This window comes from Micropterus salmoides, unplaced genomic scaffold (genome assembly GCF_014851395.1).
Source record: "Micropterus salmoides isolate LMB-PRFRI ecotype aquatic unplaced genomic scaffold, ASM1485139v1 Ms_hic_scaffold_11, whole genome shotgun sequence".
In the NCBI taxonomy this organism is placed as follows: domain Eukaryota; kingdom Metazoa; phylum Chordata; class Actinopteri; order Centrarchiformes; family Centrarchidae; genus Micropterus; species Micropterus salmoides.
In genome coordinates this window covers 26,122,519-26,140,927 of record NW_024040152.1, presented here as the reverse complement: position 1 = coordinate 26,140,927, position 18,409 = coordinate 26,122,519, and the positions used below count along the sequence as shown (strand labels likewise).

At 40.9% G+C, this 18,409-nt stretch overlaps 1 protein-coding gene across 1 annotated transcript; it reads right to left on the bottom strand.

Annotated features, from left to right (window-relative positions):
- Positions 1-334: 334 nt before the first annotated feature.
- si:dkey-33i11.1 (sialoadhesin) lies at positions 335-9,626 on the bottom strand. The gene is made up of 19 exons (XM_038712011.1): positions 9,305-9,626; positions 9,135-9,200; positions 8,199-8,297; positions 7,844-7,955; positions 7,600-7,745; positions 7,353-7,473; positions 7,098-7,234; positions 6,726-6,848; positions 6,336-6,482; positions 5,510-5,615; positions 4,953-5,116; positions 4,436-4,585; positions 4,109-4,240; positions 2,340-2,421; positions 2,149-2,191; positions 1,816-1,902; positions 1,551-1,684; positions 947-1,072; positions 335-468 (listed from the first exon to the last, which is right to left on the bottom strand). The coding sequence occupies exons 2-18, from the start codon at positions 9,181-9,183 to the stop codon at positions 970-972; spliced, it is 1,935 nt and encodes a 644-aa protein (XP_038567939.1). The 5' UTR covers positions 9,184-9,200; positions 9,305-9,626; the 3' UTR covers positions 335-468; positions 947-969.
- Positions 9,627-18,409: the final 8,783 nt, after the last annotated feature.

Genomic DNA, 18,409 nt, shown 5'->3' with positions numbered 1-18,409 from the left:
TGATTATCACTATTCAGAGGATGCAAATGATGCTGTAGCAACCAGATGTAGATAAATGTAGTCATTTAATTAGTTGGAAATTTCCCTGTCAACCACCAACTGAAGAGCAGCAGTAGATCCAGCGTGTACTGTGAATATGAACGCAAGCAAAATGTTGCAAATGTTTTCACTTTTTTGTTTTGGAAGTGTTTCTGCTTCATCAGGCAGCACACGGTGGTAAGATGCGAAGAGAAAAAAAAAGGACATGCAACACAGTTTAGGAGCTGGTCTCCCGGTCAGCAGCTCCTGGACCACATGTTGTCCTCATGGTCCGGTGAACTGTGGAGGATCCATAACAACAAGTCCGACCTGGAACAGCGTATGGCATTGTCAGAGGTCACAAGCAGTCATTTCCTGACCCACAATCCTCTCCGGGTGAATGGAAGTAAAGTGAACGGTTCACATGAAGAAGGCTGATGTGTTGTTCAGCTGTGGGAAAGAACAGTGAAGAATAGAACAACAAGAGCATGCAACTGAATGCAATAATTAGATCAAAAAACCAACACAATTTGATCATAAAAATTTAATTATCATGTGATTTAACTGTTTACATTTTTGGTTCTTTATTCCTGCATGGTTTTGGTTACTGCACAACTGACATACTTCAATGTCCTGTGGTACATTATAAAGCTAAACAGGTGAACTCTGAACATTAAACTTTTGTTAATTGATTTTTTGTTGCATGATTTTGTTTGAGGGTCACAACTTTGCTGGACTATTGTATAACCTACATTTTTAGGAATCCTACTGTGTGTGGGGTGATCATAGTACTGACACACTCCCATGTATATAATATATAAAGTTATGTAGGGAAAATTTCATGTAAAAAATGCACAAAACAGACAAAGAGAAAACAGTACCTCTGAGGTTTGTAAATGACGATACTGAGCACTGTAATGTGTCACACCTGATTTGCCTTTTTTCTCCCGGTCAGTGGCGAGGCTGGGGCAGTAAAGTGTAAACAACTTTGGAAGAATCCTTCGGCTTTTTATCACCACCCAGTGGCAGGCTGTGGACCTGCACCTGATCCGCACTGATCCAACATCAACAACAAAATGCAACCATATGAGTCCGTCTGGACATCTGACTCACATCAAATCATAAAAACATTTTGCTCCAGAACCATTAAAATGTTTTGAACGTCCAAAACTGGGATGAGAAATTTACTGTCCTCTCATAAACAGGAGAACGTGTTGGATATCACAAAAGAGAGCAAAGACAAAGGAAAAGACAAGGAGTGCAGGGAAGGTGATGACAGGAAGATAAAGAAGAAAGCAAAAGGGCCAATGTAGTTGTAAAATAAAATGTGTGGCATGCAAGCATGAAACAGTAGATTGCTGCTGTGGTTGACAGCTCTGGAGGGAGATAGATGGTGTACATGGAAGACAGAAAATAACAGAATTTTTTCAAGTGAAGAAAAGGAAGGAGGAGGAAGATGGGAAGAGAAACAGGCAGGGAGAGGGGTCAGAGGAGAAGAGAAAGTAACAGAGACAGAGTAAGGTGGTGTTTACCTGGACATCTTAGAGTAGTGGACAGTGATGTAGTTGGGGGCGGGGCTGTGACTTTCAACTTCTGTGATTGGTGGGGCATCCTTCAGAGGAACGATGGCAGGGTGGGAGCTGTCACTCAAGTCCTCTGGCTCCTCCTGTGCGTGCACACACACACAAAAAGATACATCACAAATTCAGAGAATTTGCAATAATTTGTCATTATTGTGTGTATTGTGTATAGTTTATTAGCTATAAAAACACTCTAATTGAGCACAGAGTTGTGTACCGGTATGTCGGACATCTTGCCCTTTCTCACTGGAAAGGTCTGTTGGGCTGACTCATAGAACATGGTGTCATCTGTCACTGATGGGCGCTGGGGTCACACACACACACACACACACACACACACACACACACACACACAGAAGAAAGGAAAGAGTAAAACTGAGGGTAATTTTTAACTGAGAAAATGGCAATGGCACATCATTGAAACTATCCTGACTTTATTGTGGGATGTTGTATCAAGTAATAAAAGCATGTTTTTGAACTTTGAGCTGCAGGTTCAACAAAAACTGAGATTAAAGTTGAAAGATGAAAAATAGAAGAACAAGTAACGTACCTTGTTTTCTCCTGTCTCAATGTCTACTCTGTGCATGTTCTTACTGTGAAGAAACAGGGCCAATATTATCAAACCATAATCAAATAATGACTCCTACCTGAACAAGAAAAAAACATTCTTTTAAAATTATGTGGAAGAGAACAGAAATAGGCCATTTAGCAATGACTAAATAGCAGTGTGCTTCCTGTCACCTGATCATAATGGCCACTGTGAGAGTGATGAGTCCAGCAGACACGCCTACTGCAGATGCCAAAGCAATGACCTTAAGACGACCTGCCAGTGGGAGGTTAACAAAGGTTATCAGCATGAAGAAAGGGCAGGGAATGAGAAATAACATGAGATGAAGTGCAGCAAGCTTAAAAAAGAACAAAAAATATAAAAATAGAAACAGGGAAAGTGAGGAACAGGAAAAGAGCTGTGCATCATTTTGCAGGCGTCTAGACTTGAGACTTGTGTTTCCAGTTCTGATTTCCAAACCTAACTCCACTAGTTTTCCACAACACCTCATCTCTTGCTCGCCACTCATAGGGCTTCATATGACTCACCATGACTCATAGAAAAACAGTCAGAAACCATAGGACCATACAAAACCAAGACTAGGGCCCGGACCTCATGCTGCGATAGTGACACGGAGGTTTCATCACTCATGATTTCAATCACAGAAACCTATCGAAACATCCCGTTTGCTATAATCTCAGAGAAACATTTGGAGGTTTTTGGGTTCATTGTCTGACATAATCAGAAATATAGATATAAGAAGAGGTGTTTCACTAAACGTATCAGTGACAGTTCATTTCTTCCATTACACTTCTGTGAGTGACAACGGCACACACCATGTCTCCAGAAAAAAATCGTTGTACAGCCCCCTGCAGTAAGGGCATGGGGGTGAAACAGAGATGAACCATGACAGGCCCTCTGACTGATTGTGGATGATACTCTAACACCTTCACAACTCATGAAAACATAAAAAATCCCATTGTAACATTTTTTTGTCTCAAAGGTTGCAATGATATTAAAGAGCTTGCAGCGAAAGTATCCTCATTCTTCTTGCAAGTGTCCAAACTTGCACAGTTATCCATCACATTTAATTTTTTTGCTACTTGCTGCTGCCAGTGAATATACAGTATCTCACAGTATTTGTTGCCAGCGGTTTAGACATTAATGGCTGTGTGATGTGTTATTTTGAGGGGACCGCAAACTGTTACAAGCTGTACACTCACTACTTTACGTTGTAGCAAAGTGTCATTTCTTCAGTGTTACATGAAAAGATATAATAAACTATTTACAAAAATGTGAGGGTGTACTCATTTTTGTGGGATACTGTAAGTATATATAAGTAATTCAGTATACAACCACTTCATGAACGTTTGTTTTTCAAATGTTTGCTGCATTTGCTGGTCTAGGTCTTTACAAAAGTGTTGATAGTGGATCTGTGAAGCTAAATGCTAACATTAGCATGCTAACATGCGCACATGGACGTTTCTAACATGCTGATTTTAAGTATAATGTTGCTGATGTTCAGGATCTTAGTTTAGTATGTTAGCTATGCTAACATTTGCTAATTAGCACAAAACACAAATTACATCTTAGGCTGATGGGAGCGACATTATTTTTGAAGCAATTTGGTATTAAACCCCCAAACTTTGACCTGATGATGAAAATGACTACTATCAACATTATTACATTTATACTGAGGGGGACATGTGTGAACCAAATGTCATAGCAATCCATCTAATAGCTTTAAAGACATTTCAATCAAAACCACAAATGTGAACCTTACGGTGGCATTGGAGGATAAGCCAGAGGGATTTATCCTCTAGAGAACATAAATGTCTGGACAAAATGTCATGGCAATAGTTGTTGGGATTTTTCACTCTTGAATTCTACTACTGTGCTTTCTTTAAATATTGCCAGACAGGCAGTCTGAAAGATTAGACACCATGCATGAATCATTATGTACCTCTGACTCGTACGGTGAGGATAGGCGAGTTGTGGGCTCCGATTCGATTCCTGGCCTCACAGTAGTACTGGCCGCTCTCTCCAGGGCCGACCTCTGAGAAGGTGAAGACAGGACCGGACTTGGTGCCCCAAGCTGCACGGAGCACGGAGCACAGAAACGGAAATGACATAATTACTGTTTCATAGAGTGCTGAAGGATACAAACCAGCAGACAGTCCAGAGGCACACAGAGAACAACACCTTACCACAAACATTTACCACAGGTATTAGAGTTAAGGTATTGATGATTTGGTAACCTTGAGAGGAACCACATTTTTACGATGCTAACATTGTACAGAGCCCCCGTGCAGAGCTAAGCGATGCCATGTGAAGTTGTCCACTGCTGGGTTGGCCTGACTGCTGCAGGTCAAGGTCAAAGGTCGACCAGCATCCACCACACTGGAGGGACGAGCCAGAACTGAGGTGTTCTTAGGAGGGTCTGGAGAGAAGATAAGAAAGACAGATACAGAGGGTTAAGGGAGGTTTTGTCATTTAAATTATGTTCCGCAAATATGGGAATAATTTGTACTGTATGAAAAATGTTAAGGTTTGGAGATACCATGGGCTAAAATGTTTGGGGAGTTTGAGGGAACACCCATGTTCAAATCCAATGCTGATTATTACATGTATTAAATTTAGGTTTAAAAGTACAAGACTGAAGGGAAAGATGGACATTCTGAAACTTTAGAGGTACTGATGTGTGGAGGAGAGGAGGGGAGGAGATGAGAGGAGAGGACAATAGAGGAGAGGGGAGGAGATGAGAGCCTCACAAACATAGACACACAAACAACACACCCGTGACTTACACAGTACAGTGAGTGTAGCAACAGGGGAGGTTTGGTGTCCGAGGCGGTTCCACGCTGTACAGTAGTACTGTCCAGCATGGTGAGCACGCACTAGGGGGTACGTTAGGTTCTGGAAGGTTCCTTTAGCCAACACCTGATCACCTAGGATACGATACCAAGCATACCTGCAGGAGGGAGGAAGGTGAAGATGATTATGGTGATGATGATGAAAATGATTATAGGACTGGGAACTTTGCAATAATATATTCTTTGGTCCTTAATGTCCTTGTTCTCTTTTTAATATATAGGAGAATATTTATCATTATTTAAATGGATTTGTCCATTTTGCCCAGTCCTTTTTTATAATACGTTAAAGGAAAGCGAAAGTCTGTTCTCTCAAGACATCAGAAAGAAAAAGAGAACATTTCAAGATGGTAATGACAAATGCAAGAATCTTGATAATACTGACAAACACGGCAAAAAAACTTCTATGGGTTAGGCCATGAGCATAAACTTAATGCCATGTATTACTATTTGAAAGCTTGTTGATAGACCTGGAGAAAAGGTATTCACCATACCTGTTGGCAGGAGGGTGGGCTTTGCTGACGCAGCTCAGGTTTGCAAATGAGCCTTCTCTGATGTCACCTCGAGGACTCAGCAGCACACGTGTGTTCTTTGGAGAGTCTAAAGAGACAGACAGACAAACAGGAAGAGATTTACTATTAATAAAATAATATTTTTATTTCAAGTGTATTAAGTGAGCAAATGCCTCACAAAAAAGATTGTGGAGTTGAGTGGTGCCTAGTAAACGTGCTATGTGGCTGATAAAGTGAACTAATCACAAGCAAATATGGGAGATATGACATATAGATGTAGCCTTCGGAGCTTTTAGTTTTAGGAATGAAGGAAAGTTGCCATGTTAATAGGAGCAGAATCAGGAAAAACATAGTATACTATTATCAACCAATAGTGAAAACTCCCCAAATCTCATATCTGAGCAGGTGGAACTAGTGAATGTGTTGATGTTTGCCTAGAAAAACTTGATGCAGACTAGATTCAGATTAGATGATGAATCACACTACTTCATCTTAATGCATATTCTTAGAAGTAAAAGTAAAGTAAAACTAAATCAGCAGTTTGATTTTGTATCACTTCCTGCTGAATCCATGTGATAGATTTTTAGCATCATGACTAGAGTTTAAAATAGAGATGTTGCCTGATCAGTTTAACCCAGACTAACCTTTGTCAGATTTACACAACAACAACCTAAGATAGAAACTTAAAGGTTTCTTGTTCTCCATATTAAATTCTGACCCAAGCACAAAGTTTGGACTCTAAACTGTGCAAGTTTGAAAGCAAAGACACCCTGCCTGTGATAATGATGAAAACATCCAACAAACTTACAAGTGACATTGAGCAGAAGTGGTTTGGAGCGGTCTGTCCCCAGCGAGTTACGTGCTACGCAGAAGTACTCTCCTCTGTCTGTGTATTTGAGGAGGGACAGCCGGAGCTGAGGCCTGAAACTGTCTGGAATGCTGCCACTGTCCATGTCTGGAGAGGAGACAAAGACACACGTGCAGATTAGTGCACACATTAATTCACATTTGGAAGGAGGATCCAAGGATCCTTCAACAATTCAATAAAAGGACTTTCACTTATCCAAATGCAGGACAATATTCACATTACAGTATATGTCACTAACATCAACCAGTTAGCTCATATCCACGATACAGCCAGTTAATGTGCACAAGTACAAGTGTCATCTTATAAACACAGCACGGAAACATCCTGTACCTTTGAACCACGCAAAGCTCTCTGCAGGTGGAGCTGCATCACTACTGCAGGTCAGAGTGACCGACCCCCCCTCTGATACCTCCCCTTCCGGAAAGGCCGCTATGGAAGTTGAGTGAGGACCATCTGGATGGGGAAGAGAATGAAAATAGGAGGGAGAGAAAAGAAGGATATTTGAGACAGAGATGGGTCAATTAGTAGGCATGTGTATATTGAAAATCTCTACCTTTCAACATTTTAGCTACTTGTGTTTCTTGTTTTTGTGTCCCGACAATAAAACACGTCAGAACAACACTAGCTCCAGATTCACCATCTGAAAGATGTGAGCAGGTATTGTGGCTGCTTTGGTCGGCATGATAGGTTGAGATTACTCACGTCCCAGAGCCAGTGAGAAAGATGGTGACTGGACATTCTGTGGTGGGATTGGTCGACAGGCATATGCTCCAGCATGCTGCTGGTCAAATCGGTTGATAATCATCCATTTCTCATAGGAGCCGAGGTTTAGTCCATTCCTGTGTGCAGAGCATCATATCAATGTAACAGACTGTGCTTTTTAAATGTTAACCACACTATATGCTCTGAACCACCATCTGGTTAACCAATAATACACTCACATGTACTATAACAAACCTGTACAGTGCAAGGCTCCTTCCTGGAGCAGCACATCCGCTGGCCTGGCAGCCTACAAACACAGTCTCTCCGAAGCCAAACATGTTGGCGGGCCTAGCTGGATGCACCTGGACCTGGAGGTCTGAAACACAAACAGACATTTACACATGCACAAAAACACTGGCTGCATGAGCCCAGTGCAGCACTTTTGTGACCAAATACATCGTTGCCGTAGCTGAGACAGCAGTTTTGGTTTGGATGAACCTACCTGTTACATCGAGAGTTATGGTGTTAGGGGAGGTCCATCTCCCCAGCGGCTGGTCTGTCTCAAACCTGAAGTGGTACTGGCCTGCATCACTCAACTTCACAAACCGAATCTGGACTGAACAGCTGGAATAGCTGCCCCCAATGTAGCTGGAACCCACGATTAATGTGTCATACATTTATGGATTATTTCACATTTACGTATTATTTCAAATATTAAAAAAAACACCACTGTATGTTTCTCCTACCGGGTACGTCCACGGTACGACAGGCTGATCTCGTTCGGGTCAGTGTGGTGAGTGAACTCCCTGTGACCTTCTGAAGACACACGGAACCACATGACCCGCCTCACAGTGTGACCTGTGAATGAAAACCCAGCAAAACAAAGTCTTTCTAAATGAGAGCAACTAATGCAAGGAACACTGTATGGATGATGAAGATGGAGGAGGAAAACAAGGCTTCAGGTTTTTGAGCTCACCTTAATTGCTTGGAACTAGGACACACCACAGCATTTGTTGCCTTAACTAATCATTGTAGATATTTTAAAATACAAAAATTAAATAACAAAATAGAATCGAGGAGGTTTATAAAATGATTTCATACCTGATGGGTAGTCATAACGACAGGGCAGAGTGACAGTTGTTCCTGCCCACACGCAGATCTCCCTCCTAGAAAATGACACACTCCACCTGCTCTGGATACCTGCAGGACAATCGTGCAAAACCATAAACAGCCAGAAAAACAGATGCTACAAGTGCATACTCATGTGCACAGTTAAGAAGGAGCAAACTAAAATCATAAAACCAAACATTTGTTATGCTCCACCTAAAAATGTATGCAAAGCAGACCACGCAAATAGACGAAGATTGTTTCTACACTCTGCAGGTTTTTCACACTTTTTGCTATTTATTCTGCTGTTTTTATCGAGGATTAGTTCAGTGCTCCAGATGAATAAGAATCCATATATCTACTGGCTGTCACATCCACATACTGCTTGCCATTAAAGTAGTCTACCAAAGGTTTAGGGAGTACATACTTGAAGACTAAAAGAAGTGTAATTGCCCACAAGTAAAAGTTTTCCGTCAATGTGGCTCCTCAGAGAAAAACTTGTCAAACCACAGCTCTGATCAGCTCAGAGAGTGACTCATAAAACTGAAGCAGTGAGAATGAGCCTTGATGTGCAGCGTCGTCCTCTGCTGCTAACTGCCTGCCTGGCTGACTACCTTGCACAAAAGGCAATCAATACTTATAAATAACCTGAGCGTAAAGGCAAGGGCACCTGGCTGCAGGACCTTATGTGCATAATGAATCTAATAAGTCAGACAGTTTTGACTGTTGTTTCACAGTATGTCTGACACACTTATGAGATATTTACAATATAATATAAATTTCTGACAATTAGGGAGCCTGCCAGTTCGTCTCTCATCACTGTAACTAATAAAAAATATGTATTAAAACCTTGTTCACCATTGTTTGGTTTTACACCTCATGATTAAACAAAGCTACAATTTCAGATGTATCTTTTGTTTTTTCGCTTACCTGGTAAAGCTGTGAGGATGGTGCCCAGAACTAATGCACCTGCCAACATCTCCGCTGACACAAGCTCTGTAATGTCACCGGAGAAGGAGAAAAGCACAGGGAGACAGAAGGGTGAACAAAATATTTATCAGGATAAACCCCATCCAGCTGATTAAATGCGAAGCACTCACCTTTTTAAAGAATCTTCATTCACCTCAGACAGAATAGGGTTTGAGTGATGCGTGCGACCCGAACAATGATGGGGGTGATTTTCTGTAGTGGTCAGAGTTGCTTGGTGATTAGAATCAGGTGGCAGGAGATGGGAGGAGGAGTGGAAGGAGCAGGAGGAGGAGGAAAACTAAACCTTCTTATATCCCCTCTTTTGAACTGTTTCTATTTTCACTTTTTTTCCACTTCTTCTGAAACTGTGTTTTAAGGTCAATGGTGTAACGAGTCTGGTTTCCTACTTTGTGCTATTGTGAAAATGTGACATCCCTGTGATGTTGTCACTTTCACAATTGTCTCTTCTAAATCAAAACTCAGCAGTTTGCGTTTGGAAAGGCATCTGGCTGCAGGACCTCATGTCCTGCTGTTGTTTTACAGTATGTGTGACACACTTATGATACATCTGGAACACAATACTCAAAGTCAGTAAAATATGCTATCAAGCAATCTGACATTACAACAAAAGAGACAGTGCTTTGTCACTGTAAACCCAAATAAGTTCAGAAAACTCAAAATATTTGTGAAAACTGATTTTCTCAGACTTTTTAAGTATCGGTAATAATATTTTTGAGTAAATCTTAACTTAAATATAATAATTACATTTTTTAAAAATGCTAATTTTATCCTTGCGACGCTTTCCTTGCGTGAGTACATTCGCGAGAAGGCGATTGGAACCAGCAAAAATTCGCTCAAATTGGACATTTTCAACTCAGGCGAAGGCCTTCGTGTTGCCTTTGCGTCGCTGGCACAAATCTTTGCGGCATTGACTTTGTATGTAAACTCACCTCCCTGAATACTCGCTTCACTTTTTGTCTGAAAGCACAGTAAGAATTTCGAAGTGGTGAGTTATTAATCTTTAACAAAAGTTATTTTTCATCCATAAAGTTTTAACTGAGCTCTGTCTCTACATCACAGTAATAACTTTATGTCCACTGACTGCCTGGAGGGTTGCTAGTGTTTGGAAGGGAGAGGAGAAATGTGTGCTGCAATGTGTGTTTTTCCCACGGATGTTTTTGAGGGCATGTTGGACTAGCTGCTTGGCGAGCGTTATATGAGGCGTACGTATTTAAGCCTGTCTTGATAAAATACTCACATGCAAAAATGTTAAGCCGAGTTACAAGTGGTTGTTATGATTCCTTCTGTCTATACTGGCTCTATAACGCTTTCTTAATCTGACTCAACTGTAAGACAATGAGGACAAAATTCTAAAGTTTTTTGGAAACAGTTATAAGGTGTTACAACCCAAATTCAGAGAATAACAAAAGCATATACATTTATAGCTGAGGATTGCCGCTTATTTTTACTATCCTTTCAGTTAAATGCTAAAGTTGCTGTTACTTTTACCTTGTCTCATGATAGACCAGGGGTCTCATTAATAAAACTGTGCATAGAATCCTCACTAAAATTGTATGTGCGCCCAAAAGCCAAAAATGGCGTACATGGTATCAGTTTAAATATAATTGCATCAATTTAAATGTAATTTGTCCTCCTGTTCACCTTATTTATGAGAGTAAATTTCAATGCCTAAGGCCTATTAATTAATATGATTCCTGATTAAACTGTCCAACATATTTGAGGTGTTCTTTTGCAGAAACAAATATCTCCGTTTGTGTTTATTATCCTCAGTCACGGTTCGTTTAGTGCGGTAGGCTACATAAGTTTTGTTTTATGGTGGAAAGACTGCAGCATTACAGAGTTGTTGTTTTCTTTAAACTTGAAATAATCACACACTTTGGACACATCAATGGTGTATATTATAATTTGTAGCTTTCCAAATGGATTCTGGTGAATATTATATTTAATAGTTTTCATATTGACTCTGGTGTACATTAAAATTGTTATTTTTCCAAATGGACCCTGGTCTCTATTATAATTAGAAGTTTTCCAAATGGAATCTGCTGTAAATTAAAATTGGTCATTTTTCAAATGGAATCTGGTGTATATTAAAATTTGTAGTTTTCCAAATGGAGTCTGGTGTACATTATAATTAGTCGTTTCCATATGGATTCTAGTGAATACTATAATTAGTTTTCCAAATGGAATCTAACGTATATTACAATTGGTAATTTTTCAAATGGATTATATTAAAATTTTTGTTTTCCAAATGGATTCTGGTATATACTATAATCAGTAGTTTTCCTAATGGAGTCTTGTGTATATTATCATTTTTTGTTATTATATAGTCGTTTTCCAAATGCAGTCTGCTGTATTTTAAAATTGATAATTTTCCAAATGGATTCTGGTGTGTATTAAAATGGTAGTTTACCAAATGGAATCTGGTGTATATTAAAATTGGTAATTTTTTGGCCTGCCCCTTCCTCGCCAATCTGGACTCAATAAAGGGGACACAAGAAGTGATGACCACCCTTGTGCTGCATCCAAAGCCCGTGGCAAATTCACACCCACACTGGCAGAGCACGTGGCCACCTCACACCTCGATGCACTACATGTGCGAGGGCCCGACCAATGCTGCTTGTAGCTTTCATTTATATATATATTTTTCAACCTTTATTTATTCAGAGGAGCTTCAATGAGAGAAAGCCTCTCTTTTGCAGGAAGAACCTGATCATATTCACACCTTTACACAGTCACACCTGGACCTGGAGTACAATCACAGCCTGATCTGCTGGCCACTAAGCAGCTCCACCTCAGTGGTGGTAGCTTGTTTCTCTAACCTCTAACTCTATTGTTTATATTTGGCGTCATGCACCACCATGCCCCCGAAACGCTTTGAGGTTGAAAGTCGGATATTTTAACTTTCCCAGTTCCGACCGGTCTGGAATGCGGCATAAATGTTCTTAGCAAAGACCGACTTAACATATTTATATATAGTATGTGTAGAAAAAGTTTTTGAAATTAGCATTTGAGTAATTCTAAAAACTGGTACTTTCTGCTTTGTGCCAGACATTTCGATGCTGATTTTACGTTAACAAAGCCAGCGAATGGAGGAGCTTATTTATTTGTCACTCTTTCTAATCTAATTTCCAATCAGGTCTTTTCAAACAGGTTTTCGAAAGTCTAAATGTGCACCATGCCGTCTCTTCCTCTAGCACTGTACCGTCTCCCCAGCCTCTTATCCAGACTCCGCCAGAATTGAGGTAGCGGTCTCCAGGCTGATCGTTACAGAGTCAGCGGACACATCTGATAATTTAAAGATGCGCACCCCCGCACACCAGGGTGCTCGGCTCCCCAACTCTGAGGCGTTAGCAGCTTTGCCGTCTCACTTTTAACACCTGACTGCTGAGCAGCAGCAGGATGTGTTGTGTCTGGTAGGTCAGTACACCTGTCTCTTTAATGATGTCCCGACCTGTACAAATGTTCTGCGGCATGACATAGAGGTGAAAGAGACTCGGCCCATTAAGCAACAGATGAAGCCTGAAGTGATGAAAAAGGAGGCAGAATACCTTTTATAGAACTTGCTAAACTTAGCAAAGTGTTACTTTGGCAAGGCCACAGTTACTTACCTCAGACAACAGGTGGGACAGGGTCAAGTACGTCCTGTAGATGCTAAGGTATAGCTGGCTGGTCTGTCCCAACCACCCATAAAGCTTTGCGTCAATTCTTAGGTATGGCTGGATATTACAAGAGCTTCTGCCGTAACTTTTCCAGTGTAGCCTATCCATTAATCCATTAATTAGTTTCCCAGTTGCGATTTGCTTAGAGCTGCCAGCACTGCTCCCCTGTGAGATGAGACACAGCCTACAGAGCACACATCCTCGAACATATCTCCCTCTTGTGCTGTTACTCGTGCACATGCACGTGAAAACGAAATTGAGGGCCATGAGTTTTCTTTATCTGACAGCTTACTTATGTCAGCCTTTTCAGGTGCACCGGGGTTGGAGACTGAGGTGGAGTACTCCATTATTCCATCTCATGATGCGGCTGCTGAGCGAACGCTCCTGGCTGAGCCAGATCTGCCGACAGTCTGTGGGGTGGCACTTCAGTCGTCACCAGTCAGTCGAGATTGTCTGAGTGTAATGCAAAAACCTGACCCAACACTGAAGAGGTGCTTCTCCAAGGTTGTGAGTGACAACTCAGCAAGGGGTAAAAAAGTAGCTTACATCCTTAGAGGAGACATCTTAATGTGCAAATGATGGTCGCCATTAATAGCTGATGATTACTTTGATGATTACTACCCTCCGGCTACCGACAGCAGGTGTTATCAGTAGCCCATGAAAGTTGATGGGCGGGAAATTTAGCGGTGACAAAAACATATCAGACCATCCTCAGACATTGCTTTTGGCCAGGACTAAGATTGGATGTTGCTAAACATTGTAGGTGTTGTCATGTTTGCCAGATTGCAGGGAAGCCTAACCAAACTGTTCCTCCTACACCATTGGACCCTATTCCTTTGATAGGAGAGCCATTTGAGCGAGTGCTCATTAACTGTGTTGGTCCCCTACCATGTACTAAAAACGGAAACCAGTATTTGCTTACTGTCATGTGCGCCACCAGTCGTTTCCCTGAGGCTATTCCCCCTCCGTAAGATTAATGCTAGTGCAGTTGTGAAGGCGTTAATGAAATTCTTCTCCACGTTCAGATTGCTACGGATAATGCAAACAGACCAAGGCTCTAGCATTCAATTGGCCCTTTTTCTGTTACGGTTTACTGCGTCAGTACTACCCTACAAATAAATAACTTTTCTTTACCAAATCCATCTAGTTTGTGTTATCTTCCTTGCCCACACGAGCCAGGTTGTAACATAAATGGGGGCTTGACCAGGATTTGAACCCGTGAGCTCTTGCACCTGTTCAAAGCTCACAGAAAGTCAGACAGATCCAACAATCACATGTGTAGAACCAGAGATAGTACTGTATAGTGTCACTCACTGTGGAGCAAGTGACATTTTCCATTGCTGCAGGTAACTGCGAATGCAGTGGTACAAATTTGTTCTTACTTTTGTTTGAAAGCACTTTGTACCCTTTCTGTAAGTAAAAAGGTGCACTTCTGGCCTCTTAAAGACCAATATTGTACCTTCAAGGGAACATTCTTTAAAAGTGTACCTGTAAGTACAGAACTGTTCTTGTCAGGTAGCTCCATTTTTGAGTGTGTAATGCCATTTTTATTATTAGAGGAGCACAAACTTTATAGAGCAGATAAACTATATTGTTTAACGTATTCTAAATATATCTGCTATCCGCTTGTCTTACAGACGGTATGTCGGAAATGAGAGGGGACGTAAATAAACATGAGCTGAACAAGTAGGCCTATCTAACCTCAGCACCACTGTTCTCAGCCTTGTCTGCCAACTTGTACATATCTCGGGCCTTCTGAACTTCAGACACTTGCCCATTCTGAGTTGACCAGCTAACGGTAGTTTGTTAGTAGCACGTCAGAGACATTTAGTTTTCTTTCCTAACAACTGACGTATTCGCGCCAGATCTTGGATGCCAGAGCACATGCAAACACTCCACAGTCCAGAGCGTAAAGCTAAACATTGACATAAACAGTAAAAAGTTACCTGTACTGCCGTATAACATCCAAGTCACACCAAATGGAGTAAACTGTAAAGTCACATTCACAAAAAGTATTTATTTATGATGTTATGGTATTTATTTAATCTTCCGAAAGGACAAGAAAAAAATTTGAGACCTTTGCAAACAAAATCTGATACTTTGTAAATGCAATTTAATACTTTTAAGGCCTTAGTTTTAGAATATTAAATTTAAGACTTTAACACTGTTAAGACCCTGCTTTAATGAATCAGTAGTCTCCTGTGTCCTCTGAAGATGCCAGAAGGTTGGCTTGCCAAAAAGAGAGAGATTGATTACTTTCAACTGATATAACAGACATACAAAAGGTCTAAAAGTCATAAACTGATACATCCACTTCCCCTTTGTTTTTACAATGAAGTGTGACTGGAATTCAGCCAGGCTTGGTTCATACATATTTCTGTTCGTTATCGATTTGTTTTAAAATCAACATGATAATATTTGTAAAAACAACAAAACTCAATCTATCATTAGCATCAGCCAGATCTTGCCTTGGAGGTATATTACAGTAGATGGGAAAATCATTTTGGTTGACTTGGGATTTAAAAATCTGAATTTGTCCAATTTAAAAAGGTTTTAAGCAAACCATTTTGACGTGTGTGTAAACAAAGACTAATGATAATATTAACTTGTCTTAAATGTTATTTACCAACACTGGACCATAGCATATAATGCATAAATCTGAAAAATAAAAATAAGAGAAAGCTAGGCTAGCTACCTTATATGAATATATTTTGCAGAGTAAGAATTTCATTAACAGATACCACTATGGGTTACCATCAGCTTTAAAGCAATTTGCCATTGTACCTGTTCTTTGACCTTTTTTCCCCTCAAGGGACACAATAAAATTCACTATACAACAACAGTGCTATAAAAGTCTAACAGGTATAAACATGAAATTGCCAATGATTACGACATATTGCATTATGATTTGCAATTAGCATGGGAATTATTTATATTTCCATTGAAGAACCTATTAATTTATGGTCTGTACTCACAGAAAGGCAAGAGCAGTCACCCCTCCAGGATTTGAACCCAGGTCTACAGGGTACCAAACATGCAACTTGACCACAACGCCAAAGAGCCAGGCACGTTAATTCAGCAGTCACAGCGCATACTCAAGCGTAGTGACGGTGGGCAGTCATAGTACTAAACAAACATGAAATATAGCATTAAAACAGACTCTTACTGCTCTCTGATTGTACTTACTTCAAACTAGAGTGCACAAGCCTCTCTTAATAGCTTAATGCATACAATAAATAAAGTAGGGTGATGAAAGTGGCCTCGTGTAAGAGGGCAAAAGTAATGATTTTCCTCTAGGAAATATCTTGCAGTTTAGCAGGTTTGATGAAGTTATGGCTTTTTACTTGCGAAGATTTTATTGCACTTACATACAGTAATGAGCATACTTATTGGCTGTGGTGCAGTGGATAAAACACATGCCTTTGGTGTGAGAGACCTGCGTTCGATTTCCACTATGACAAATCCACCAATGCGTCCCTGAGCAAGACATAAACAATTGTACAGCAATTGTAAGTTAAGCTTCTTGATGGATAGTTTTACTTTTTGCTAAACTGCTAACTGTAGCCTTTCTGACTCTCTGTGGCTAGTTATCTCAGTCAGTTAGCCGTGCTGCTAGCGATTCTATTAGCTTACTCAGCCCTGGGGTGCCAGGGGCCAAACCCAGCAAACCCCCTCGGTACTGTATTCACAGTGGTCAAAGTGGCCTCTGTTGGTCTTGGAGGTTGTGCTCGATCCTGGTATCGCTGTCATGTTCACTCACTGAGAGCTGGAACCAGTCCGCACAGAGTCTGCATGACGGGGAGGGGGCGTAAACACACATTCGGCGCGCACTGGCGACTGTAAACGCCAATCAGTGTCTACGACACGTCCCTCCTTAGCTTTTAAAACCTAGCAAAGTGGGGGAAGAGAGAGAAAATAGCGAGGGACGAACAAGAAAGTGTCTAAAATATGGGATTATTTGAAACTAAAAGAAAACAACAACTTATGTAGCCTACCGCAACAGCATGACAGCATCTGATCAGAAAGTCTATAGTCCATGGAGCGGACCACAGACAAGGTAACAGAAACTTTAGCATTTAATTGAAATCATGATTGATTGTTGAGTTGAAGGCTAGCAAAAGTAAGCCGCAATCCTCAGCTGTAAATGTATACACGTGCTTTTGTTGTTCTCCGCCTGGTTGGGCCGTGAGTTTGGGTTGTAACGTCACAGTCAGGAGTTAACTTACACAGCTAGTATCCCACGGCTGCAGCTCAGGAAGTGTCATGGGTAAGGCTGAGTGCAGACTGAGGTGGGGACCCAAATGCAGACTAAAAGGTGAGAGGATGCAGTTAATATTTATTAAGGCAAAACCTAAACTGAGACCGGCTTACATGGAGCTCAAAGCAAATGTCCAAACAAAGGGGAAAACTAACAAGCACTGACAGAGTAATCCAAAACAAGGGAATAAATCAGAAATCGGGGGAAACAGAGCACAGCAGAACACTCAACATAGACGATAATGGATGTGACAAAGACTGAATAAAACTGAGGGCTTATATACACAGACAAATGAGCAGGGAGGGAAGCACAGCTGAAACACATCAGGTAATCCTACAACAGGAAACAAAGCTAGACAAGGAAGGAAAACAGGAAGTAAAGCACACGGGAACACACCAGGACAGCTCTACCAAAGTAAAACACAAAACATGGAAAGACCGCAAAATCAGAGCACGGAACAGAGACAGGACCAAACAGGAGACAGGACTACACTAAAACATGGAGACATAGGACTAAGGACTCGAATAGGTAAAAACATGCAGATAAACACAAGAATAAACTAAGCTACAAAACCCTAAACAAGACAAGATCAAATAATGAAACAAAAATACACAGACCAGGAATAACACTAACATGAACTAAAGCACAAATCTAAGAACTAAGGCATTGGACTAAGAACTGGGGCAAATAACTAAAACACAGGATTAAGAACTGAGATAAGAGACAAGACAGATACTAAGTAAACTAACATGTGAATGAATAAAATAATAAACACAGAAAAAAAAATGCTTTTAAGTATGTGGGGGGCACCAATGAGCATGCAGTGCAAGCTTTCTTTTAATAATAATAATCCTCATAATTGGATTGTTTTTATTTTGTGGTGCGAAGATGAACCAGACATTGCTGACACTCCTCACTGTGGTCACTGGCACCGACACTCCTGGTGCAGTCCGCTTCAGCCCAAGTGAAAGGTGGCTGTGGATGGATTTGTCTGTTTCTCTGGGGGTGGTGATGGAGCAGTGGATAAGACAATGGTGTGAGAGACCTGGGTTTAATTCCCCACTGTGCCAGGTCCAGCAAAGTGTCCCTGAGCAGGACACTTAACCCCTAGTTGCTCCAGATGCGTGCAACCTCTGACATATATAGCAATTGTAAGCTAAATGAATAAATGTAAATGTAACTCATGTACAAACTCCTGAAAGCACTTCTGAACTGTCCGTCTAAATGCCAGTATGTTTACTGCAGGCTTACAGCGAGGGATATTCAAAACAAAGGTTTTTGCTCAGTGTTCTTTTTTA

What these genes read in the sequence shown, in the direction of transcription:
- si:dkey-33i11.1 (XM_038712011.1), bottom strand. Translation starts at nt 9,183, where the DNA reads ATGTTGGCAGGTGCATTAGTTCTGGGCACCATCCTCACAGCTTTACCA. An exon ending in CATCCTCACAGCTTTACCAG is followed by an intron (nt 8,298 to 9,134) that starts GTAAGCGAAAAA and finishes ATTGTCCTGCAG; the next exon opens with GTATCCAGAGCAGGTGGAGT. An exon ending in ACAGTGGCCATTATGATCAG is followed by an intron (nt 2,192 to 2,339) that starts GTGACAGGAAGC and finishes GTTTCTTCACAG; the next exon opens with TAAGAACATGCACAGAGTAG.